This window comes from Mytilus edulis, chromosome 1 (genome assembly GCF_963676685.1).
Source record: "Mytilus edulis chromosome 1, xbMytEdul2.2, whole genome shotgun sequence".
Classification (NCBI taxonomy): Eukaryota; Metazoa; Mollusca; class Bivalvia; order Mytilida; family Mytilidae; genus Mytilus; species Mytilus edulis.
This window is the reverse complement of record NC_092344.1, coordinates 67,947,092-67,974,489: the sequence shown is the minus strand read 5'-3', so window position 1 is coordinate 67,974,489 and position 27,398 is coordinate 67,947,092. Positions and strand designations below refer to the sequence as shown.

General features: G+C 30.8%; 1 protein-coding gene across 1 annotated transcript in view; it reads left to right on the top strand.

Moving 5' to 3' along the window:
• The window catches only part of LOC139487826 (plexin-A4-like), a 43,930-nt gene that overhangs the window by 5,867 nt on the left and 10,665 nt on the right, over positions 1–27,398 (top strand). The window contains exons 2-17 of the mRNA XM_071272979.1: positions 254–1,360; positions 7,165–7,365; positions 8,924–9,043; positions 9,366–9,469; positions 10,109–10,214; positions 12,148–12,292; positions 12,944–13,040; positions 15,538–15,637; positions 16,778–16,891; positions 17,696–17,794; positions 19,113–19,188; positions 19,845–20,008; positions 20,458–20,600; positions 21,595–21,700; positions 22,421–22,566; positions 23,089–23,277. Coding sequence (XP_071129080.1) covers positions 362–1,360; positions 7,165–7,365; positions 8,924–9,043; positions 9,366–9,469; positions 10,109–10,214; positions 12,148–12,292; positions 12,944–13,040; positions 15,538–15,637; positions 16,778–16,891; positions 17,696–17,794; positions 19,113–19,188; positions 19,845–20,008; positions 20,458–20,600; positions 21,595–21,700; positions 22,421–22,566; positions 23,089–23,277 — 2,909 coding nt within the window. The 5' untranslated portion in view covers positions 254–361. The remainder of the gene's footprint in view (positions 1–253; positions 1,361–7,164; positions 7,366–8,923; positions 9,044–9,365; positions 9,470–10,108; positions 10,215–12,147; positions 12,293–12,943; positions 13,041–15,537; positions 15,638–16,777; positions 16,892–17,695; positions 17,795–19,112; positions 19,189–19,844; positions 20,009–20,457; positions 20,601–21,594; positions 21,701–22,420; positions 22,567–23,088; positions 23,278–27,398) is intronic.

Below are 27,398 nucleotides of genomic sequence, written 5' to 3'. Positions count from 1 at the left end.
CAACTTTAGACAAACATGTTAGATCTGCTTGTTTCCATTAGCCAATGTATGTTTTTCCTCTGCTGGATTTGAACTTCTCAGTTTAATCAAGACAAAATCCTGCAATGTTTCCAGTGCCCTAAACCACTTGACTAACTATGATATTTGAAATCATAGTTTTGGTTAGTTTAGCCTAAGTCACTCTGTCGAAACAAAACAGAAAGCGTCAAAAAGCCGTTTTTTATACGTTAATCAACTAAATTTCTATTTTCAGGTTTCTTTGAAAAAAGATACGGGATACAATATTTGCATATTGGTTTTGCGTACTCTTCTATTGACAACGATCTGATCCAATGTAAAGTCCACTTGCATTATTATCAACATGGGTTTAATGTCAATACTTGTTCTCACAGTACATGTAGCCGTCATTGACATTATATCAAAATGTATGAGTGCATCATCAGCGTACCCAGTGTACAGGAATCATAATGAGGAATTTCGAAATTTAGCAGCTACATCAGACTATGTGTACATCGGAGGCAACAGTATGATAATTCAGCTAAGTCCATCTTTGATATCCTTACCCCAAAAGAATTTTTCAATTAATGGTTTAACTTCAAAATACCGTGAAAATTGGTTATTGTCTACCCCAAACAATGAATCTTTAATTGTTTGTAATTTTAACTCGACATTTGATACACTATGTTTAAAACTTAATAGCGAGCTTAGTGTTGTTTCTAACAGTTCTAGTCTGATAATTAACAAACCAGCTATTAAATATTTGACCACTACAAATCAAAACACAACCATTTTGATCATAGCGTCGTCAATGTGTTTATCGAATGCAGAAGAAAATAAAACATGCAATTCTATATCTAGTTATTCGTTGGATACTTTTCTGCAAAGATTTCAACCATATACAGATCTAAGAAATAGAACGTATGCTGTCGAGTATTTACACCAAACGAAGCATGTTACTTTCAAGGCTATTGTGAAAATAGAGAAGTTTACATTTTTTCTATTTAATACAGTAGATGGACGTTCAAAATTAGGGAAAATGTGCACAGGTAGTTTAAATATGACAACTAACACATTTGAAGACACACCAATCATGTGTTCACATAATGGCAAACACTACACACTGGCCAATGATGCTATGCACTGGAATGGATACTTGTTTGTTGTTTTCAGTGATGAGTCTATCAATGTGATTTGCAAATACAAAATTACAAATGTGAAAGTTATTTTCATGAAATCCAGACAAGAAAGATTAAAATGTCCATATAATGATAATACTAAAAACGCATATTTCAAAAAGCAGACACTAGCAGGCTGGTGTTTTAATCAAACGACAAGACAATGTCAATCTGACTTAGGAAATGTAAGTAAACGAAGTATGTTAAAGACACTTTCTTCACTTAATAATCATTTTCCAGAAGAATGATTTTTTTTACATTGTTGATATAATAGTAGAAATGAAGTATGTGCAATATCGTTTCATCTCTGCTCCTAATAAGTGTTCTACAACTTATCTTTCGGTGCTTTTAACCAGTTCCTTAACTACTATCAAATAATTATCATAAACTATTATGATAAAATATATGAAAGTCATGATACTAGTGTAAAAAACTCTTTTTGAAGTTTTCCTACTTAATTAAATGGTCGCTTGGTGAATCCGAATGCAAATATATTTGTTGCACCTACTCATTTAAATCCTTCTTAGAAATGTACATTTGTAGATATGCTAACTATATGCTCATATTAGAAGGGTAAATATGCTATTTATACTTACTGAGGGTGTGTTCAGCTGATTGAAGCTGTTAATTTTATCCTTGATAATATTTTAGTTATTTCGGCAAAAGTTTTTATCGACAGGTTTTAGGTACAATGTATTCCAATTGGCACTTATTTCGCCCCTTTAATTCACTTGTTCTTATACTGGTATGAATCACAGTTTATGACAACCTCCTAAATTGCATTTAGTTGAAACTTTTAACAACACTTACTGTTATCGTGATTTTTTTTTTTCGTTAAATAATCAAGAGTTTTCTGAATATACTGCTGAAATTTATTCTAAAGATTTTTCTTTAGATAAATCAAATGCACACGGTATTAACTGTCCTTTCCAAGATTAAGACATTTCTGTTCTCCACGCTAAAAAGTTATCAAAGGTACCAGGATTAAAATTTACGACAAAAGGGAAAATTCTTCGTTCCCCATTGTTAATTTTCACTTTTTGGATAGTGATAATCCTTTGGCACCATCTTACGGTGTTAACTGTATGCCACAACTAGTTCGCCATGTCCGTGTCAGTTTTGACGTTTTTTATTTTAACGAAGATAGTCTATGCATTACTGCTAAATTATTAAGTTAGGGATTTCGTTACCACATATCTTAAAACCTTTACTATATTCTTTCATAAAGATAAAGATGTGGATTTGAAGTTTGATTGTAGGCTTATTCAAAACCGGAAATTTAGAGACGATCCTACTAAACTTATCGGTCCTTTAGGTTAACTTATTATAAAAGGTTGTCAATTTAAAACAGTAATTAGATCATTGAATATTGTTTTTATAGGTATCAGTATAGATTATGTTATCAGTAAATCAAAAGCAAACTAAACGTTATTAATATTTACATATACACATTCATGGATCTTCAATCTGTCGATACCTGTATCTTAGCATTGAACAAGGTTGTGGGTTTTTTATACTGTTTATGACGTATTTACACTTAATCCGTTGGATGTTGGATGTGTACTGATTGTCAATTTAGTCTTTAATACATTATTGTTTTGCTAGTTTTTAGTGGTTTTGAACTAGCTGTCAGTAACTGCGAGTACTCTCAGATCAGAGCTTTGTGTCTTTTTGTTGCTGGGATATACAAGTAAAATGTACGCGAGGACGTCCACTATGTTCTCTTGTTATTTGTATTTATATTTGTATTACTCGGATTAGTTAGGCCTTTTTCAACTGATTTGTATAGTTCGTTCTTTTGTTCAACTGGAACACCACTGTCCCAGGTTAAGGGAAGGGTTGGGATCCCGCTAACATGTTTAATCCCGCATTATGTATGTATGAGCCTGTCCCAAATCAGGAGCCTGTAATTCATCGGTTGTCGTTTGTTGATGTGTTACAAATGGTATTTCTTTCATTTTTTTGTACACAAATTATGCAGTTTTCTCGTGAGAAATGTTTAACATTTGATATTCCGGGGTCTTTATAGCTGACTATGCAGTATGGGCTTTGCTCATTGTTGAAGCTGTACGGTGACCCATCGGTGTTAATTTCTGTGTCATTTTGTCTCTTATGTGGAGAGTTGTTTCATTGGCAATCATACCACATCTTCTTATTTATATTACACTTTCAAATAGTAATGATATTATTCATTTCATAAAACAAAATATACTTGTTAAGGTAAAATGTATTTCCAGTCTCGAATATGTTTGCTATTCTCATTTATGTACGGATGACAAGTTGGTTCAATAGTCAACATGCAACATTCAACATTCATTTTTTTTTTTCATTTTTTTCTTGCATACCCATTTTCAACATTCAACATTCGATTTAAACATTCAACATTCGATTTCAATATTCCACATTCGATTTCAATTTTCAACATGCAACATGCAACATTCAATATTTTTTTTCCTTGCATATCCATTTTCAACATTCAACAATCAATTTCAACATTCAACTTCGATTTCAATATTCAACATTCAATTTCGATATTCAACATTCAACATTAATTTTTTTTTATCTTGCATCCATTTTCAATATTCAACATTCGTTTTCAACAATCGATTTTCAACTTTCAACATTCGTTTTCAACATTTGGAAAAATGTTGAATGTTGAGAACGAATGTTGAATGTTGAAAACGAATATTGAAAGTTGAAAATTGAATGTTGAATGTTGAATGTTGAAAACGAATGTTGAATGTTGAATGTTGAAAACGAATGTTGAATGTTGAAAACGAATGTTGAAAGTTGAAAATCGAATGTTGAAAACGAATGTTGAATGTTGAAAACGAATGTTGAATGTTGAAAATGAGTGTTGAATGTTGAAAACGAATGTTGAAAGTTGAATATCGAATGTTGAATGTTGAAAATGGATGCAAGAAAAAAATTGAATGTTGAATTTTTAATATTGAAATCCAATGTTGAATGTTGAAATCGGAGTTGAATGTTGAAAATTGATGCAAGAAAAAAAAATTGAATTTTTGAATGTTGAATGTTGAATATTGAAATCGAATGTTGAATGTTGAAATCGAATGTTGAATGTTGAAAATGGATGCAAGAAAACAAAATTGAATGTTGAATGTCGAATGTTGAATATTGAACCAATTTGACATCCGTCATTTACGGATCCTTTAATAACATTACATGCATGTTTTTATGCCCCACCTAAGATAGTAGAGGGGCAGTATGTTTTCTGGTCTGTGCCTCCGTTCGTCTGTGCGTCCGTTCGTCCGTCTGTGCGTCCGGTCGTCCGTCTGTGCGTCCGTTCGTCCGTCTGTGCGTCCGTTCGTCCGTCTGTGCGTCCGTTCGTCTGTCTGTGCGTCCGTTCGCTTCAGGTTAAAGTTTTTGGTCAAGGTAGTTTTTGAAGAAGTTGAAGTCTAATCAACTTGAAACTTAGTACACATGATCCCTATGATATGATCTTTTTAATTTTAATTCCAAATTAAAGTTTTGATCCTAATTTTACGGTCCACTGAACAAAGAAAATGATAGTGCGAGTGGGGCATCCGTGTACTTGGAACACATTCTTGTTATATAATACGTTCTTTCGATTGATTAACAGCAATCTCGTGTCGTTGTGAAATTTAAAATTCGTGATGACACATGTTTCAATAATAAAGTACACAAGTAAATAAAAGAAAAACTTGATAGTAATCGAGTGTTCACGATTACAGCGAAATATGTTATTATTCCGCGCATCATACAAAACGTACTTCGGTCAACGCTTTTACACTCCAATGATTTACAAAAAGAAGCATTTAATTCTTAAATGAAGATATGATACTAAAATATGTGTCCCTTTGGTTTGCCTAAAATTTATATCGTTTTTTGTATATATGCATGTATGCGTACAAAGATGTTGTGACACAAAAATCTGATGCGCTTTGTGCGTGATTTTCATAAGGTAGACACTCAGAAATGAAACTGACATGTACTGGCCAATATAGAAAAATACGAGGTAAAGTATATTTAATAGCGCTGAACCCTTTCCATACCTTGAAACGTGATGTAACAACAAACAAAGCTCTAGAAACAAGTTTGAATAGGCTTGACTCATTAAATTTGCAGAAACCATAAAAATTAAATATGGTTAAAAAGAAGGAAAAAAAAACAAAGGACACAAATAGTGAAAAGAAGAAAAAGAAATCTACGAGAACTCAATCCACCTTACCGATTTAGCTTTTATGTTTTTATTCTAGAAGTGATGGAAAGATAAAATAGAATCACTAGCGCTTAGACCTTCTTTTTTTTTACCTTGGACCGTGATGAAACAACACTTAACGAAAACAAACTATTAAACCAGTTTGTATGGGCATGAATCGTCAGAAGGACGGAAACAATAAAAATAAGAAGAAAACAGACAAATAAAAGGAAAGACACAAGAAAAAGATCTATAAGTGCTAAATTCATTTAACGGTTTCGTCTTCAAAGTTTCGTGTCCTATTTGATTCTTGTGTATGACAATTTGTCTGTGTTTATTTATACTACGTACATAATGTATGTCTAAGGATGAAAAGGAGGGTCAAAATGTAGCTTTTAGCCTACGGAGATGAGTGCTACATTTTTGAATTACTGATACCATTTTTTTTAATATATATTAATTTTTAATACTGTAAATTCAGAAATTATTGCGTGCATTTATTATTGCGATTTTGTCATTTTAGACTTGAATGCGATTTTAATTATTACGATTTTGAGAAAAATCCTGTTAAATTCATATAAAACATTTCAAAATGCGAGTTTAAATTATTGCGTTTACAACTCTGACGCATTTTTCGCAAAAATAAAAACCTCGCAATAATTTCTGAATTTACAGTAATGTATTTTACAACAACAATATTTCCATGAATCGTTTAATTTATTGCATCTGTTGTGTAGTCAAGTCCCCTTGTTTACGGTTGTCTTGAATTGAATATGTTCACTATACGTTGTATGAACGATTGTTTACAAACCATGCAAACCGGTGACATATATTCTTACCTCAATCACTTTACGTCTTATTTATACCGTTGCCTATGGCTATTACAGATCTACGTTTTAGTGCAGAGCAATTTTGAAAACACCAATTATTCAGCTTTTATAATTTTGATAAAAAAAAAATTCAAAAATATAAATATTTTATTCATTTAAACAATCAGAACAAGATGCGAGCACTAACCAATTTTTTTGCAATAGTTTATGTAACTATATATTTTTTGTAATACATGAGGTTGTCAAAATGATTGGAATGTCGCTTTTGAATTTCTCATACGTGGCGTTGTACATTCATCATGTTATTGCCACATATTAATAATTTATTATTCCTAAATGTCTGGCAACAAATGTTTAAAGTGTTGAAAAAGTATCCGTAATTGTATGACTTATTGATTTCTTTATACGCAAATTTTAGGCCAAGTTAATTTGTTCGTGCTGGTCAGTCTGTATTTGTGAAGGACACCGGAGTGCACATAGAGAACTGCAGAACGTCGGTCGAAAATCATATCTTCTTAATCAATGAGGAATAGAGTCGAACGCTTCTGCCACGTGCCGGATCCGACCCCACAACCTCTGTCTTGACAGTCTTATCACACAGTCGGTAGAGGCCCCTTAGTTCCCTCGATGACTGAATATGACTGAAAAGTTTGACGTCAGCCCATACGAAAAACTAGCCATATAGGGCATGACTTGTTGAAATGAACAAAGATTAATGAAAAGGCATATAAGTGTATACCATCAGTAGTGTACAGTAATACAACATATGACACAGATATGAGTTAATGTTTTAGGACACACATGTGCATGTTGCTGGATACGAGTTTGACACTGACACGCACACAAACACTAACATAATATGTACCCATGTACTAGTATACGATGGAAAGTTCAATAGACATAAAAGTAAGTACATACAAAACTCTGACTATGATAATTGTGATAATTGTAATTTGGGGTATTTGCTATTTTTCAGCATACGTGTCCAGAGTTAACTGGCGGATTCTGTGACACAATTGTTTTTGGATCAGTAGAAGGTACACTTCCTATAACTGAAGACGAGATAGTTTACAGCGGAGAAATTGCATACTCTGGTATCATAGTTAAACTTGGCATTTTAGGGTTTTTAACGCATTCACTAGTGTTTGTGGGCACGACAACAGGAAAAATTGGTAAAGTATGTGAACAAATTTCATTATTGTTAGTCGATAAACGTACTACTCTTGAATGTTTGGTCATTCATATCACCAATACATGCATATTGTTATGTTGTTGTTCATTAATCAAATAAGGGGGCCAAATTATGTTGCATTCCTCTGACTTTATTATTGAGACGATACAAATTAAAACAAACTCACCAAGACTCTCAGAAAATTCATTAAAGCATTGTTATAGCACTTGATCGATACTCTGCTACTGCTGAATTAACAATCCAAAATGGTTTCATCAATTTAATAATCAGTACTTTGGTATTGTGGTGATTTGTATCAAAACTTTTTTTCAATCGGTCGTTCATAAATTGATAATCATTACGGAACTAAGATTCAAAATACATCACGTAAAGGTGACATTATGAGCGTACTAGTACAGTTGTAGTGGAGGCAATGAGGTTGGTTATGTAAAATATTATTTTCTTGACGTAAAACTGTGACACATAAATTTATTATTTCCCAAACTTTGTTATCCAAATGTGTGCATTCTTATTTAAAAATAGATTTACGAATGTTTTTACAAAAATTCCGCCTCTGTTTATCTTTTTAAAAAAAAGTAAGGTACACTTGTATGTCTATGCAAAGGACAGAAATGTAGAACAAAATTGAAATTTTGAGGAAATGTCTTAAATTTTGACCATAATTATCTCTGAAAGTAGCACATGAAGGTATATTTATCATTACATCTTTGCGTTGCTTAGCTAAAAAATGGCTTGCATGCATATTTTCGTCAAAAATTCAACATGGGATCGAAACTGTATCGTACGCCCTTCAGAGCATTTGAACTTTATTTATAGTTCTTTCTAGTTATAAAGCGTTTCATGTTTGATTATGTTCGTGTTGCTTAGACTATAGTTTTCTATGTTGTGTCTTCTGTACTATTTTCATCGGTTTGTCTTTTTATTTTAAGCCATGGCGTTGATAGTTTATTTTCGATCTTTGAGTTCCACTGTCCCTATGTTGTCTTTTGTCCCTCTTTTGTACATGTTTGGTTTTCATATTACCCGGCTGTTTGGTCTTCCTGTTGAAATAAAATCTATAAAACCTACTTGTAAACCATGCATATTATTATTAAGTGTTATTTTGTTTTAAGAGAGAAGAACATGATATCTTTACAGATTTTTTTTTACTACACATTTGAAAACTGTTAATTCCATTAAAATTTAAAAAGACAGGCATAATTTGTTCTGAAAAGTATATCTTTTTGTATTGTATACTTCTATGGAAAACATAAGTGAAAAACTACTTATTAACTTCGTAAAAAATATTTCATCATCATTGATGATTCTTCGTCATTTTTCTGTAGCTTTACAATGCAAACCGATAAAATCTACTTGCAAAAATAGCATTCGATTTTACAACTTACTCCCATGAAACTGTATAATATATGCCATATCATTTAAGTTTGTATTCAAAATATTACACTTTTATTCTTCTTTTTTTTAATCATGCGATATGCTGTACCTCCAAACTATGAAACACATATATAATCAATAATATCATTATTTCAAATGTCATTGTCAGATATATGTGGATACATGGAGGAGCGAACTACTAGAAAGATTTAAAATCGTGCAGCGGTCGTTTCCCGTTGTAGATATACAAGTCCAAAACCAGAATGTCTATGTAATGACTGAAAATGTCGTAAGAGTATTTAAGAATTGATCTACATTCATAAAAACGTCATGTGTATTGCATAATGTTATATTAAAATTCCACACTCTTTCTTCATTGTTCCAACTGCAAATTGATTATGGATGATGGTGTAAATAAGTTGATTGATCAAGATCAAGTTATCTAATGCAGTAGAATAAGTTCCCTTGTATATATATATTTTTTTAAATTTTAACAATCCTGCTGACACTGCCATAATATATAGATAATTTAAGACGTTTAAATTTGTAGTACCAATAAATTTACATATGATACACTAATCATCTAATATTAACATTTGATTGCATTTTAGGTAGTAAATATAGCTGATAATGAACCATGTCCTGTCACTGTACATTGCCTTGAATGTATGAAATCAGAAATTCCTGCCTGTGGATGGCATATTTTATCTCAAAGGTAAATATAAAAAAAACTTTAAGACAAGAAAAAATTGATTCTAGACATTTTTTATCAGGTTCAATAGGAACCTCACCTTTTGAAAAAAATAGCTTGATCAAGCAGTGTATGAATGTTTTGAACGTGTTTAAAATAAGTTAGATTCTAAATATATAAACAAAATAAACTTTTGATAAAGAACAATGAAGTTAACGATACACCAAGTGACACGTATGAACTCCAAATGATCTGCACCAGATGCATCGACAGATTAAGCGTTTCATTATAACATTGGTAAAAACAAAATAAAATCCCGTTTGAGAGCAAAACAAAATTTTAGAGTATATCACATCTTAAAATATTAGTTGCGGGAACTTTTATTTTAGCAGTAGTTAAATCTTTCAAAGGGACGGAAAAGGTTCTAATGAAATGACCTCACAATATCAATACATGTAATGAATGATGCACATATTTTTAAACGTGTGTATACATGACAATCTCAAAATAACATTGGTTGGTTATTTTTTGGTATATACAGCAGCAAGCCGAGAACGAATTAATAATTCACCTCTTGATTATTGGTCCAAAAAACCTTTTATCTGCATGACAATATTGCTTTGAATTTTATTACAATATTAGCTTTGAATTTTGCATTTGTAGGTGCACAGTCAATATTGAACAGACAACTTGGTGGCTGCCCTCTCTTGGTCGACAATGTCTTAAAGTAACGGCACAGGAAGTGATAATCAATGATACTACAAACAATGTCAGTATTTTCTTTTACCATATTGATTTTATATTTGTATTAAACTTTGAAATTATAATTATAAATGGTACCAGTAATTATAAAGTTATCAACCTAAAACAGAATATGGAAAAACAATTACATTTCTAAATATGCTAATTTAAACATGGAAAAGAGATCATTGGTAAGGTTCATGATATTTTATTTTTTTTTGGATGGTTTCGGGTTCCTACTTTAATTTAACATTCAATCCTATACCTTTTACCTCGTTTATAATGCTAGAAAGGGTTGTTAACGGTAAAGTTGAAGTCATCTGAGTAAAAGGTTTACAAATTTCATTATGTATCAATAATTGCTAATGAATTTCTTTAGCGCAGGTAGCGCAGGTGACCGTTGTTATTTTGATATCTCTGTATGAACGATATCCTTATTATTTATTTGCTAATTTTAATTGCTTATTCGATTACCTTAAATAAGTTTTATGTAGAATTGTTTATGCCTGTTTAGCTTTCTGAAAGAACTGTAAGAACTACAATTCAATTGAGAGACCTAACCGCTAAATATATAACAAAACCATTTCAGAAAAGCAATTATGACTGAAATAAACCTACGAAAACTTATGAATTATAAGCTCATGAATGGTTGTATTATTCACATTTAAACCTATCGCATCCAAAACTGTATCGTCTTTTTCATATTTGTTACATTATTTACAGATGGTCCTCCCTTGTGTAATTGATTGCCAAAGGTGAAACAACCAGTGTTGAATTTAATTGTTTTGATGACTGTTGTTCATGTTATTCAATGACTTTGTTATCAAACCATTAATTAAGTTGTTTCCCGTTTTGGATTTTAGAGGGTTTTTTAAGAGGGATGCTGATAGTGTTTATTGTATTGACCTTTCTTTTCCTCTACATTTAAAAAAAACATACATATTCAAAACTGTCTTACTGATAAAAACTTCTTTAATATAAAGGATGCATCAGATAGCAAAAGGACAATACCTTATAAATCGAAAAAGTAAACTAGCAACGCCAAAAAGTAGAGCTAAAGACAAACAGCTATATACAAGTACAATATTTTAAACAAGAGATTGAGCAACAGAAACACCACCAGAATCTGCTGATACTCGTGTGCAACGAAGAGATAATCGAATTCTGCTCCAAATGTCGCCAAATTAATGGTGGTTTTCAAGGAAAAGACCGATTCTATAATTGATTCGTTCGGTTTGAATTTGCCTCGTGAAAAAAAGAAAACATAGGAATTTTCAACAAACTTAAAGAGCTCTTTCCTTTTTTATTACTACTTAATTGGAGAATTTCTTTTTTTTTTTGGGGGGGGGGTAATGTTTTCATTAACTGTATTCTAACAACATACTATGCATCTCAAAATCCAAGAGACCAACATGACACAGAAATTAACATGTATAGGTCATCGTACGGCCTTCATCAATGAGCAAAGCCCATACCGCATAGTAAGCTATAAAAGGCCCCGAAATGACAATGTAAAACTATTCAAACGAGAAAACTAACGGCCTAATTTATTTACAAAACTATAAACGAAAAAACAATTATGTAACACATAAAAAAACGACAACCACTGAATTATAGCTTACCATGGAGATAATTTTTGCGAGATTTCAAAGAAATAAAAACCCGAACACGATGATATGTTTGTGTGTCAATTATGGATTTTTGTCAAGTCCTTTTTTGTTCGGACAAGTAAGCAATCATGGTTAAAAAGACAATTTTGAACTCTAAAAGTAGCTATAAATACATGAATTAACCGGGTTGTTCGACAAATCACAAACTAACATTTCCTTACGTATCATATACACATACAATCTGAATAAGCTTGGTACAAATGTATGTGTCTGGTAATTTGTTTAACAATCATTGAGAAACCAGAATACCGAGAATTTCAAGTTTATGACATCTGCAAATTGTTTTTTCAGGTTTATCCTGAAAATATATCAGTGCAATTCAAGTTTCATCCAGATGTTCCCTTTTATAATATATCTTGTTGGAATGATCTGAATAATATTCAGGCAATGCGCATAATGGAGGAATATTTCGAATGTGTTTTGCCCGTTGGTGATGGTAATATAAAGATTAGACCACCTAGTACAATACCCACACTCAAAAGTGTCTACATGTACATACAGCAGGAGAGTAGAATAGAAAAATGTTTGCTAAATGAAACAAATTTAACAGATGGTTTAGTTCAATTAGAAGTAGAATATTACTAAACGAAAATGAAACATAGTGTATCAAAAATAACGATTCCAATGCACAATCTAAACGTCTACAAAAATAAGAACTCCGAATATCAGGGTAAATCAGCTGAAAATAACACAACTGATTATGATAGGGTATACTACTTTCTGTTCAATAAGTATATAAAATTTAAGTTTGGAAAATAGAAACGGGAGATATCGAATTTTCAGAAAACACAACGAAACTACAAAAACAATTGAAAAAATCAAAATTCAGAGATCCAAAGAAAAATAAATGATGAGCAATAATTTTAAAAGCGAACCTTAAAAACAAAAATTTTCTGGAAAACTAAAAACAAATGTAAGCATCCTTAAAACATTGGACTTTTTCATATTTGTTATACTTTATGTGACTCTTGTTCAAACGATATATTTATTCATGAGTGTAAGTAAGTTTAATTTTAAAACATTAGATATTAGAATATTCTTTACGGTTTCTTTATAATACTATTGTGCATGATTCCTCTACTTTCAGAACAATTTCAATTGAATGTGACTTATGGTATTCCACAAAACACATTTGTATTGGGGACAACAACAGTAAAAGTATTGAAATGCTCTGCGTTTAGTAGGTAAATATGTGAACTTAACACCATTAAGATGGAGACAATGTCCATGGGCTCCGTTGTAAATATTACGTGGTAAACTATGTGTATAGATAAGCTGATATGAACCACGTTTTCTAATAGAGTGACGAAAGATATCAGAGGGACAGTCAAGCTCATAGACTGAAAATAAACTAATTATTTAAAAAAAAATTATGTGCCTGTCCCAAGTCAGGAGCTGTTAATTCAGTGGTTGTTGTTTGTTTATGTGTTACATATCTGTTTTTCGTTCATTTTTTTTACACAAATAAGGCCGTTAGTTTTCTCGTTTGTATTGTTTTACATTGTCTTATCGGGACCTTTTATAGCTGACTATGCGGTATGGGCTTTGCTCATTGTTGAAGGCCGTACGGTGACCTATAGTTGTTAATGTCTGTGTCATTTTGGTCTTTTGTGGATAGTTGTCTCATTGGCAATCATACCACATCTTCTTTTTTATATGACAAAGCCATGGCTAAAAAAAAGACAAACAGACAAATAATAGTACATAAGACACAACATAGAAAACTAAAGACTAAACAACACGAACACCAACAAAAACTAGGGGTGATCTCAGGTGCTCCGTAAGGATAAGAAAATCTTGCTCCAGTTGTGCTTTACTTTTAAGTTATTATATAGTCTCGTTACGTGCTGAGATTGATTTTATTCTATGTTTTAAGTGAAATTGGGATAGGAAGTTGTACATACACAATGACTCATCATCTAGTGTTAGTTCATATACATGTCAAGTATAAATTTTGAAATCATAACGGTCCTGATGAATTAGAGCGGATACGATATTTACCATTACATATGGTGTTGTCAACTGAAACCAACATGTTTGACCTTGAACTGAACGGTTACCTACATGTAGGAAGTTGTACAAACATTATTACACACCGTCTGGTGTTGGTTAAAATACATGTCAAGTATAAAAATAATAAATGTTCTCTGGACATAGAGCGGACCAAATTTATTACGAACGATATGACGGATGAACGGACGGACGGACAGACAGACGTAAAGACTGACAGATGGACATACAGACAGACGGACGGACAGACTCATCACTCAGTGGCGAGGTCCTTTTTAATAAAAGGATTCATATTACACTAACAAAGCAATGAAAAAGGTAAACAATCTATTTCAATTTTTACAACAGAAAAAATATATTAAAAACACGCAAACGGCTTAGAAAAACTGGAAGTATTTGTATACTATATGTATGTTTCAAACCATTTGTTTAAAGTTTATGTACAGGTGATTGTAATCGATCGTAGTTTCTAGCAAATCTAACTTTAACGAAATAACCATTAACCACTTATAACTGATTGTGGTGTAAGAATTTAGAAGTCTTCGATAGCAATTTTAACGGGGTCAGTAACCAGTACCATGGTACTATGATACTGACATAATTTAAAACGTACTTTTTTATGTTCTCTATAGATAGTTTAGGAAATAGTTAAGAAAATATGGTTGAAACGTTCTTATCATGACAATACACGTTGAAATATTTCTGGTGCTACCATCATTAAATAAACAGATGATATCATACTTCCGTGAAATCTGTTATCTTCTTTTAGGATAGGCATATCTACTCAATGTTCTGTTTTGAAATGGTTTTACACAGCTTTTACCGTCTATTTTTACGGTTTCTATATTAAATGAATTACTACATAAATTACTTTTTTGTATGTTTTAATATCTTAAATGTTGAATGAGCATACTCTAGTAACCATCATTCAAAATGTTTCCATTCAGAACCTGTGCTTTCTCAACCTTGAGTTTGTCCTTAGTTGTTGTGCTTAGGTGGAAGAGTATTAGTTAAGGGTCAAAATAAGCAAAATATTGATAGGTCATGGGGTTCTTTTTCGAGATATTTGATATGTAAAAGATGGCGGGAAAAAGGCTAACTCGGACTTTAACCTTATATTTGCATTGGTATTATTTGGGTCTCACATCATAAGAAAACAAATTAAGAATCTGCTTAAACTTTGTCAAATGACCTTTTATATACTAAATAGTCCTGTGTTAAATATTTTACCTGGTATCGTATAGAAAAACACTAAGAGGTCCAAACCTTTGACACTTATTCTAAAAGCTCACTTAAGTGAATCCTTAAGATGATTTTTTATTCTTTAAATAAATTGCGCATACACTACATATGCCTGATATACTGCTGTTCATATCATAGCAGTCTTTGAAGTAACGTTCTATATTGAAAAACAAACGAATTGTTGCGAAACTGTTTCAACATATCGTTTTTTAAAGTAAATATAACCCGATACAACTTTAGACGATATTAGACTACGTTGTAGCAAAGATCGAATTAAATTCAATCGTTTTCCTGTGACGATAATTCCTCTCTTGTTTTTTTTTCATCAACAGACGACTCATCATTGACAATCGAACCATAACATTCTAAAAGCCAAACAGTTCGAAGTTCCTAACGCACTCAAACTGTATTATAAAACTTTTATTTCAGTTGTGGTGCATGTGTGAATACACATGTTTGCTTTTGGTGTATAGGAACTGTATCATGTGTAAGACATGCAGCAGCTTGTACAACTGCAGACACTTTTTCGGTAAGTTATGAATCATTGGTTTATGCTTGATTGGTGTCAGATCGTATTTATATATGTATATATCAATTCGTTTTTTGTTTTGAGAAATCAACAAGAAAACATTACAAGAAACGAATGTAAACTTCATTACATTTGCATTCTTGGTGGAACAACATTTGAACTACCCCTTCTAAACAATATTAAATGTGGTATATATAGTGATATCTATAAGATATACACTTAAAGTAATAAGAATTTTTTGGCGAAACGTTTCTTATATAAAGACAAGCGTATTCTCTCTGTTAATGGTCTATGTTTGTTTACCTGTAGTAGCATTTTGTTACATATTTGTGTCAAGTGTAATGTTTGTTTATGTTATTTAATTAAGAGACAAAAATATAACGAAACATAAATATAATATAAGCAGTCAAATGTATGTGCATTCAAATATAGCTAAAAGCGATTAAAAGGGAATAAATTGACAGCGCATTAGCATAAAAAAAATCGACAAAAACAAGTTTTCACACACTACTTAAAAAGCTTATAAAAATGTTTGTAAGCTCAGGAATTCCAGAAGGACAAGGTGTTCCTGATCCAATCAGGTCACCCATCATATGAATCTGTTGAAATACTTGTTATAGTTCATTATATCATACTAGTATACAAATAGCAGATGAGCAAAGGTTTCTTGTCTCACCCGGAAAAAAACATTAAAATTCACAAATCATCGTCATAAGTCAATCCAGTAAATAAGTTTATCTCAACCAAATGTAATCGTTTGAAATTAAGAAATAGATGACTGGTAAAACTTTGCACACCTTTAAAATTAAAATAGTACAAAATTGAACACCAAAATATGATGCAAAAGCAACATTAAGATACGGCTTTTAAAACAAAATGATTCCTTTTTACATTATACGTTGTTCCGAGATTTTTCTTAAATGCTCATTTTCTTATTCATTAAACATGTAATCTTATGATTAATAATAAATACATTGATTTCATACACAAACTATCATGACAAATTTAACTTGAGGAAACTGGAACCTTTATTTCTAAAACCTGCTTGTCTATTTTATCATTGAATAGATGGTCTTAAACTACAATCTATTTGGGAGACATTTAATGTTTTTTGTAAAAATGTATTTCATTTGATGAAAGATGACAGAAGATCAATGTCCAAGAATAACAAGTACCAAAGTATTGATACATGCTGGTGGCACCACTGTTCTAACTGAAAGTTTGAGAATAAATGTTGATAATTTATATAAATATGTAAGTACAAAACTTTGTGTTTATGGGTTTGTTTTCATTTTTTTTTTTTTATTGAAATCATCTTTTTGAAAATATACCTAGTTTGCACCTCAATGATGTACTGTACATAAGAATGAACCTTTGTGTTGCTGACACCTTTTTCTTTAAGCTAACTTATCGTCGACTAGCACAACAGTTAACTACATTATTTAATCACTTTTTTTATTATTCCATTAACATCAAAGTGATACAGTCTCGTAATCTGCATAGAGACCGCATATAGACAGTTTCTTTTTTTTTTTTTATTGTTAACGTAAATATGATGATGCATTTTTTATCAGCACAATACACCAAATAATCAAGATATGATATCAGCAAAAGCTTAGTGAAAAGGGCGGAGATTTTCTTTAATTTTTTGTTCAGTCCAATTTTTTTTGTAAGCATTAATATTGGAGCATCCATTTAATTCACTGTGGATGGCAAGCATTTGCAGTTTTTTTGTTAAGTTTTTGGAGCATACATATATCTTCAGTGTCTGTAGTACGGTTTTGTTCGGAAGTGCGACCAAACTTAAAGTTACCTTTTAGGTAGATTGATTGCATAGCTGACGGTAATTCAATACAATGGAATTAAGCAGCTATATTCAAAAGACAATTTATTTAATTCACATCAACTTTTAAAAAAAAAATATATAATTATGATATTTTGTTTTTGTTCTCGGTACTCATCCTCTCGAAAGAATCATGCAACCTGATACTATAATAGTTGTTCCTTTACAATTCGTTTTGACCCGAAATTAAATTGTAGAATTGTAAGTTTTTTCAGGGTAACAAAACGGATAAACTGCGTTGCGTTGTTGGTGAAGAAGAGTACGCTGTTGTGGTAGACAATTCATATACATTTGTGTCTTGTCAAAATGTTACGGTATGTATGTATACATTTCTTGTTTTATCAATTGATAAAAATCAATTGAGTATACAGTCTCATTCTTTCACTACATGCATCAGTCTAATGCAAATTCACCTCCAACCAAAGTGTAACAAAAGGGAAAAGAATGAAATCGGAGTCTTTGACGATAGTGAGACTTTTCCGGTATCTCCAAATCCTAGACCTAAAAAATATTCCCGTATGAGTTCAGACATTAACCGATCATATATGTGAACCAATCTATGTATAATCAGTTTCTATTATGCTTTCACTTGATCTTGTACCAACTGTGTTGTAAGTATCATTCTTACGATAATGCAAGCCGTATAAAGTAAGCCGTAAATTAATATACCTGATATATATCAATACAAAACAACAATAGGGTGGACACTACGCTATTGCTGTCATGCTGACAGTTGGGTAGCATTTACCATAACGTGTAATAGAGATCCTAGTTTGAAGTCCTCTGTTTGTGTCAATAACAAAAACAAGCTCCAGATATGAAGCAGATATTTTGTTATAGTGGTATTTCTAATTTCCAAATATCTGGGATGTCAGAGAGAAACCACTCAGCAATCATTTGTTTGGACTTTAGTAAAATAATGACCCTGGTGTGCCATTATGGAACTTGACATGATGTTTTTCACTTGTCCTCAGTCCTTTTTGGAGGAAAATTAAAATGTAAAGGTCAGAACCTTTAGCAAGAAAATGTTTAAAATAAGTAAATTAAAAACCGACAATTCGTTGATATATACATTAACAAAACTCAATCCAATATGTGCTCGAAAGAGTACTGGAATTAAATTGATGTGAGGTAAATAAGTATATTTTAAATTCCATAGAAATTGATACTATTACTATATTTATAACTTACATGTAAGTTAACTACCAATCCTGGTCAAATTATGGTAATATTGGGCGTGGGTGTTAATTACTATTATTAATGAATAAAACAGAAACAGATATTGCTAACTTAAAGTAAAACAGAGAAGACCGTTCAAACTGTTTGTGTTAGTCCATTTATTCCTGTTGATAAGTTTCAATACTACAACGTGAAAGTCGGATAGCAGTTGTAAAAGCTTGGATGTTATTTGTTGACTTTTAACAGATAAATTTCAATATAGGATGAATTTACAAGTAGGATAAATGCAGATCCAAGATCTTTTCTTGGAACAGTTTAACACTTTTATGGTAGTCAATTGATTGTATAAAGCAGTTTTTTGTACTCCATGTTTAGTACAAATGTTTGAACCACTGCCAACATGTATCAGCTGATCTAGGTATTACATAGAAATTTTAAATATGTATCTTTTAGGCTCCTGGGACCGGCATAAGAACGCTGTATCTAACTTATAATGGTGCAAGATTAGATAATTCTGTAGAACTAGAGGGTAAGGCTTTTACAGTGGCTATTAATTTTCCGAAAAGATGACTTATTTTTTAGAATATTTCAAAAAAATTATAGATGACATATTACTTGTTTCGATATATTAACTTAATGATGTTCGCTTGTCATGTTTTAGAATTTTTGTTAGATTTTTCGGAATTCTCTGATTTTATTCATTTGAATGCCTTAAAAAGTTTACTAATTGATCCCCATTTTTCTTTCTATAATTTTTTACATGTATGATGATCTGTTAAAGTCTTAAACTTGTCAATGGTAAAGCTATAAAAAGTCAAGAGAGAACATTTTCCCGCCAAATTTCAATGGCTCATATCTCGAAAACAAGAACATTGACCTATATATTTGTTTGCTCTTTTGACTCCTTTGTCAATCCCCTATCAATATAAACAAATGTTTTGAAAAACTCATTATTTTGAAACAGAGAATATCGAACTCTCTTAACAAAATAGAGTTTGAAGCCATATAACTTACGTATTTATATATTAATTGTTTCTGTCATCTGTACATTACACAATTAAATCAAAGAAATATTTCCATTTTTTTCTGTAATCAAGGTAATGTTCTTTTAATTATTTAAAATCGTTATCAAAATTATGTACGCATTTATTTTTGTTAAAGAGACAATATATATTGTTATTTTAGTATATGCGTGTATGGACTTCAGCAGCAGTTGTGGAATTTGTAAACATTACAATAATGAGGGATATAAATGTGATTGGTGTGGTTCATGTAAAACTACAATTGGTGGTGCACCAGAAACATGTAAACAAGACCAAATTGTTCAATGTCAATTATCAGTATCAGGGGTAATTTTTTTTTATTAATATTGATGATTAATTACTCATGATGTTATTTTGTTTACGATGCCATCAAAGTTTTTATAAAAGATTGAAAACAAATATTTTTTATCTAATACTAACACTTGATACACAATGTTCATATTTTAAAATGAATTGAGACGATATCAGTTGCTTGTACAATATTGGTTTTATACTCTGAATATCTACCCGTTTCATTTTTATAATTTTGTTTCCTTTATAAATTTTGAACCCCAGAAAATGCATTAACAAACTGTAAATGGGAAACACTCTTACATATTTATGAGTTTTCTAGCTAATCCATATATTTAAAGTTTTCAATTGAATCTACTTGAAATTAAATTTTTATTCCTTATAGTAAAAAGAATACATAATATATAGCTATTAATCCATTCATGTAAAATCAGTTGACATTTCAATCTTTTTGCAATCGACAGGTATATCCATCCGCCGGGCCAGAATTCGGTGGAACACTTATTAACATTACTGGAAGTAATATTGGTAACAGAGGAGATAATATTTCAGTTACCATAGATGATATTAACTGTACAAATGTAGCAGTTATAGAGCCATCTACTGTGTAAGTATTTCAGAACCTTTTTATCATCAGGTTATCGTACCTTCAGAATAAGGCAAGATATAGTAATTTCAACTATGTACTTATCTGTTCATTGCTTAGACATCTGGTATCATTTACATACAATAGCATTTTAAGCAACATTTTTAATGATTCACCTCTTAAATCATTGAAATAAAATGCAAAAGGATTAACAAATATACTATAACTGAGAACTGCCACACCCATTTGACTGTTATAATAAAATTGTTTGCAAAAGTATCCTGTTTTGTTTCGAGTGTCACTGATGAGTACTTTGAAAACGAAACTTGCGCCTGGTGAAAATACAAAATTTCAATTCTGGTGTCAATGATGAGTTTCTTTATCATGTTTTGACCTAGCAACGATCATAGAAGTTTAAATGTTTGTTTATATTTGTTCAAGTTCTAAATTTGTAGTTTAAATCGTCAATACAAGAACTATTTGATTTTACATGTTGATCTAAACCTGTCAACAATCATAGAAATTCAAAGTGTCAAATACCGAGCGTCAGAATAAAAACTAAATATTATGAGAATAGTGAACTGCATGGATTGGTCGTATGGTTGCCCAAAATTATCTATATCCTCTTCATTTTGGCTTTGGTGGATAGTGGTATAATTGGCAATCCGACCTTATTTTTATACTTTTATATGGTCAACAGATGAACAATAGATACATGTATCTTAGAACAAAGGGTGATTCAAACAATTAAACTGAGTGGAACGTATCAAGTGAAACTCTTGTGTATGTAGACAATGCCATTCCTGCACACTTTAAAAAAATGCACTTCAAAATCAAGAATTTTGTTTTTAATTTTTTGAAACATATTTACACCGCAATTTAATTTATTATCCTAGCACCAGATAAATGTCATTTATTTTGTACGAGATATATATAAAAATCTAGGATAGCAATGTTGACGTTGTATATGCTTTCATCATCTTTTATATTGTTGAATTATTTCCATTTTTTTCAGTATCAGCTGTATAACATGTAATGGGTCTGCAAGCACCGAAGATGGGGTAGTAGTCACGGTAAATGGAATCAATAGCCCATTACCAAGGCACATGTATACCTTTCAAGTAAGTTGCATAATATTTGCTTTAAGAAAAGTTAAAGAGAACTTATTTTATCCCTTAACACTAAACATTTTTTAGCCAAGATCAAATAACGTATGTATGTACCTTATCGTCCTGATTACAAATTATCATGAAGGTATCTTTAAAATATTTAATATTCTATTTTGGCATTACGGTTAAAAGCGTTTGAGTATATTTGCTACAATCATATGAAACTTTTACATTTGCCTCTTTAAGTGCATTTCTTAATAAATTTGTTTCTAAAAACTTTTCTTAACCTTCAAATATTTGGCTTTGAACTTTCCTGATGAAGGCAAATCTAGCAAAGTTGCTATCAACGGAACCCTTATTTATATATCTAATTATAAGACATTGAATATATTTAGCTAATACATAAGTCAGAATATTACGTAATTAAAACATCAGTATTTGAAACATAATTATTTATATAAATTTCTCAATACTTATTACTTTTTGTATGGTATAACCTTCTTAAAATTATAATTAACGTAATGATATATACAACACAATGTTTAAAAAGACCGACGAAATACTATAACGATAACAAGTCTGTTAAGCGTAGCTTTCTATTGTACCAGTTTGAAGATTATATCAATGGCACTTCAAAGATCGATGAACTACATTATAATACTATTCTGTTGATATATTGTTATCATTACAATAATGTATGCTATAATTCATATCTTTGCTTATTTTTTAAAGAGTCAAATTGAACTATTAACCTTCTCGCCGAACACAAGTATTTTGTCAGGAGGAAGAAATATAGCAATACAAGGAACACATATTGGGTTTATAGGAAGTCGCTACAACATTTCATTTTGTAATGATATGAAGTGTTTAGTTTGCAGGTATTTGACATATTTATAAATATAAACACTTTTTACTGAATAACATTTACTTTTCTTATCATATTTTGAATGATTTAAATGATCATTATTCTAACTCTAAATTAATATCTTATTTAACATGTAAGTGTTGAATGATATATTATTTTATTTTCAACATGAATTTAAATTTACATAAGTCGACTCATGTCATTTCAGACAAGAAAATATCAAAATAAATTGTACACCCTTTTTAACGCTGCAAAATTGTATTCACCTTTTTCTGATAAGTTCAGTAGAATTATTGCTTGTATCATCATATGCCTGTGAATTTGATAGTTTCACCTATTCTGAATGTCTCACTTTGAACAGAATTTCCCATTTTTAAAGAGAAACATGTACTATACAATTTTATAACAAGTTCATACATTTTAATTTGCAAAAACTCTGCTTTTCGACTTTTGTTAATTTGTCATATATATACTGCCTTTGTTTCATATATGACTCGTAAAAAAAAATATCTTCAAATTTCAATTTTATATTTAGATTTCTACACGTTGAGGGAGACCATACTTGTATATGTAAAATAGATAGTTCAGACAGTGTCATTACCTTTACATATCTGACCGTTACTATTGATGGAAATACACATCTTACCCTCAACAAAGAATTTTTGGTTGTCGCCGATCCATTAGTTATCCCTCTGTCTCTAGACAATGCAACTGTATTTAAAAGGTATGTGCAAATAGCAATATTTAATTCGTTAATTATTTTTTTTTAAACATCATTACCGAATGCAAAAGCCCAGTTCCTGGACAGAAACCTATAATACAAGAGTTTTCAAACTTATGAAATTCTACAAAATCTAACATTTTTTATTGTAAAATATTTTGTTAAACCGTGATCTTTTGTAGCTGATCTTTCTTTGACGGGTTTACTTTTTCGTAAGGATCATGCAATGACCCATATTCTTTTGTTTACATCAGTGTCTTCTGTTCTTATTAGATATCTTCAATTTGCTTCCGTTAAACAAATCCTTATTTAAGCAACTTAACTATTGAAAACTAATTTGATATCATATTACCCATTATTTTGAATAAGAGGCAAAAGTGTTTTGACAATGTTCAAATCTCTTTAACTCACTTTAAGGATACAAATTAAGGCTAAAATAAAACCTGAGTGAACTGCAAGCACTGGAAAAAGATCGGCAATTAGTTCGTCGACAGGGTAAACGTCTTCTGCTTTTAAAACTACAAATATCATCTCAATGTAAGGTAAGGTAAAATGTATAATTCTAGAAAAAGACATAATAGGTGAATCCAGTGAGAAGAGGACCGTTCTGGTTCATGTATTTAAAACCTGCCGATAGGTACTTAATTCTCATGTTTTAGAAAAATGTTTATACATTCAGCGTCATTATATTTGTAAAATGAAACAAGTCAGTTATTACAGGTACACAAGTTGGATAAATTTGAATACCAACTGTCAACACATAGCTCAAATAGCTAATAAACAAAAACCATGCACAACGGTGTTTTAAAACATATTCAATTGTAATCTTAAGTTCGATCTATGTTTTCCACAGTATATATTATTTATGTAAACGAAACGCGCGTCTGGCGTACTAAATTATAATCCTGGTACCTTTGATAACTATTACTAGGTTAACTTTCACAGGATCATGTTTTTCTTTTCTTCAAGATTAGGTATACAATGGATACATGTATTATCTAATATTTTTTTTTTTTTTTTTTTTTTTTTTTTTTTTAACGATAACAAATATTTTTATTCAATTATTTCCTGCTATATAAATACCTAAGTAGCCCAGGTCGCATACTTAGGGACCCCTGCTTTTTAACAGCCTCACTTGACCAGGGAAAATATCAAATGAGTTTAAACTTCCCATAGTTTACATAAGTATACATTTAAAAATAACCAATACAATTGATTTTACCTGCTACGCATCACTGGCACTGTAATTCATAATAATTAACGTATATCCGGTTTACTGACTTACATTATACATGTGTTGATTTAAACGTGAAAACTATATATTTGATTGAAAAAATAATAATAGTTATAGTTAGAATTAGAAATTATTGAATTAATGTGAATGAACAAAAGTTGAAATGATTCTGTGACTGACGTATGGATTATAAAAGTATAAAGCACATGTGGTGAGTACTGATGTATAAGAAACGTGATATGTGTAATTTACAAATAAACATATTAATATGCACAGACATAGATTCAAATATCAATTACAGTACAAATCTTTCTTTCTGTAACAAAACCAATACCAAGCAAACATAGTGTTCCCTACGTTCTTCCTAAGATATAGTATTATTATTACATATGGAATCAAACACACCTTTAGTTTAGAGCTGTTGAACTAAATATATTTACCTACATATTTCCGATAAAGAGTTCAATTTTTAATCTACATATATATTTTATATCTGACCGTAGTAAAAGTAGTTTTAATTCGTTTTTAATATGCAATTTTAACAAAGCCTGTATAGACTGCATACTCAGTTTATTTTTTTCGAATTTGCATTTATTACGTATTTTCCAAATAGCCCATTTAAAATAAAGTATTATTGCGTTAACAATTATATTATTCGAATTATCTAAACAGATTCCTAATAGAATATCTTTTTCAACGAGTGCATCGTTATTTATTAAGTTACACAGTTGTAAATTTCTGATAACTGTTTCTATCAATGGTTTAACATTGTTACATTGGTAAAATAAATGCTCAAGAGTTTCAATGTTATTGTTTTCATCACATAAGTGACATTTTCCATTTGACATACGCATTATTTGCAGTCTGTTTTCTGTATATATAATCCTGTGTATACATTTCCATTGAAACTCTTTAACTTTTCTATTAATATCCAGTTTACTGAGATTTAGCCAAATTTTTTCCCAATTTATGTACTCGCTATACAAATTTTCCCATTTTGTTTGACATTTAGGGGTCTCAGTTATGTTTAAGTTTAACTGAAGATATTTTAATGTCAAATCTTTGATTTTAATGATTTTGTTATCTGGATTTATAAATTCAAAGTTTTCAGAAATTTTGATTTTGTAGTTTTTTAAAGTGCGTTGTACATCGTTATTTCTTAAAACCTGTATAAAAGTTTGCGGTACGGCACTTTTAATTCGTGAATATTCCGAAATACAATTGCGTTTATCTATAAGTTGTTGATATATTTCATTGCACGATTTAAACTCATTGGTATTATCATCCCATATATCACCAATGGTTTTTATTAGACTTTTTGAAAAAGAAGAATAAAATATAGATTTTCTTTGAAATAAAATATTTGAGTTTCCAAATAAAGGCTGTTTTTTTACTTCCATTTTATTAGTTATTATACCCTGTGTGATCCTTGTCAATTTTGACCACGATTGTAAAGCGTTTTTGTAATAATGTGGTAGTTTTTTTATCTCAAGACCTGAAAGGTCTGAACATCTACACAGAAAAAGTTTATCTGCAAATTTTTTATCATATTTTTTTAACCAAAATTTACCTATCGCATTCCAACTTGATAATGGCTTGTGTAATATTGAATATATCGATTTGATATATTTACTTTCTATCCAACTATCCAAATTTACCATCCCCATGCCCCCCTTTTTGCCGTCTAAACAACAAACCTTCCGGTCTACTTGATTTACTTTACCATCCCAAATAAAATCCCATATTATCTTATTTAAGTCTTTTTTATGTTTTTCAGGTATACCTCTTATTTCTAATTCATAACCACACACTGAAATAATTAAATTTTTAACAATAAGGACTTTTCCAGAGTATGTCAATTTTCTACTTTTCCAGATGTGTACACAATTTTGTACTTTTTCCAATATTGATTTCCATATTTTATCGTTATCAATGTTATAACCATGGTGAATACCTAGTGTTTTTATGTTATCTGTTGTCCAGCTTATCTTTTTAAAAGTAGGCCGTTTGCGTTTATTTGCGCCAATATTTATTCCCTTAGTCTTTTCGTAATTAATTTTTGAACCCGAGGCCTTTTCGTATTTGTCTAATATTTCGAAAGATTTTCTAACAGAACTTTCATTTTTATTAAATAATTGCGTGTCATCAGCAAACATATTCAATTTGGTTTCTATTAGCTCCCCATTTTCTTCCCCGGGCAGCATAATACCTGCAATGTCTTTGTCTGCCCTTATTGCACAGGCCAGGGGCTCTGCTTGTAATATATATAAAAAAGGGGCTATAGGACACCCCTGCCTGGCTGATCTAGAAATTGAAAAATATTTAGAGACGTAACCATTTGTTTTTATACATGTCTTAGCACTTTTTAATAGCATTTGAACCCAACCACGAAAATTGTCCCCAAAATTAAATTCCTTCATAACGAAGTCTAGCCATCCCCATTCCATCCTATCAAAAGCCTTTTGTTGGTCAAGAAAGACAATTATACCCTCTTCATCCTCACTATCAATATATTCTATGATATCCTGTATCATTCTATTTGCTTCCGTTATATGTCTGCCTTTTACAAACCCTTTTTGGTCGGGATGTATAAGCTTAGGAAGGACTATTTTTAATCTTTCTGCTAGTATTTTTGCTATAATTTTATAATCACAATTCAGTAATGTAAGAGGGCGCCAGTTACGTATGTTTTCTCGTTCCCCGCCCTTAAATAGTAATGTTAAAACTCCTTTATATTGTGAGTCCGACATTGTTTTTTTATTAAATATTTCTTGCAATAACGTTAAAAATTCCTCTTGAATTGTATTCCAAAATAATATATAAAATTCTGATATGATCCCGTCCTCCCCTGGGGATTTATTTGTTTTTATAATTTTTAGAACTTTCATTA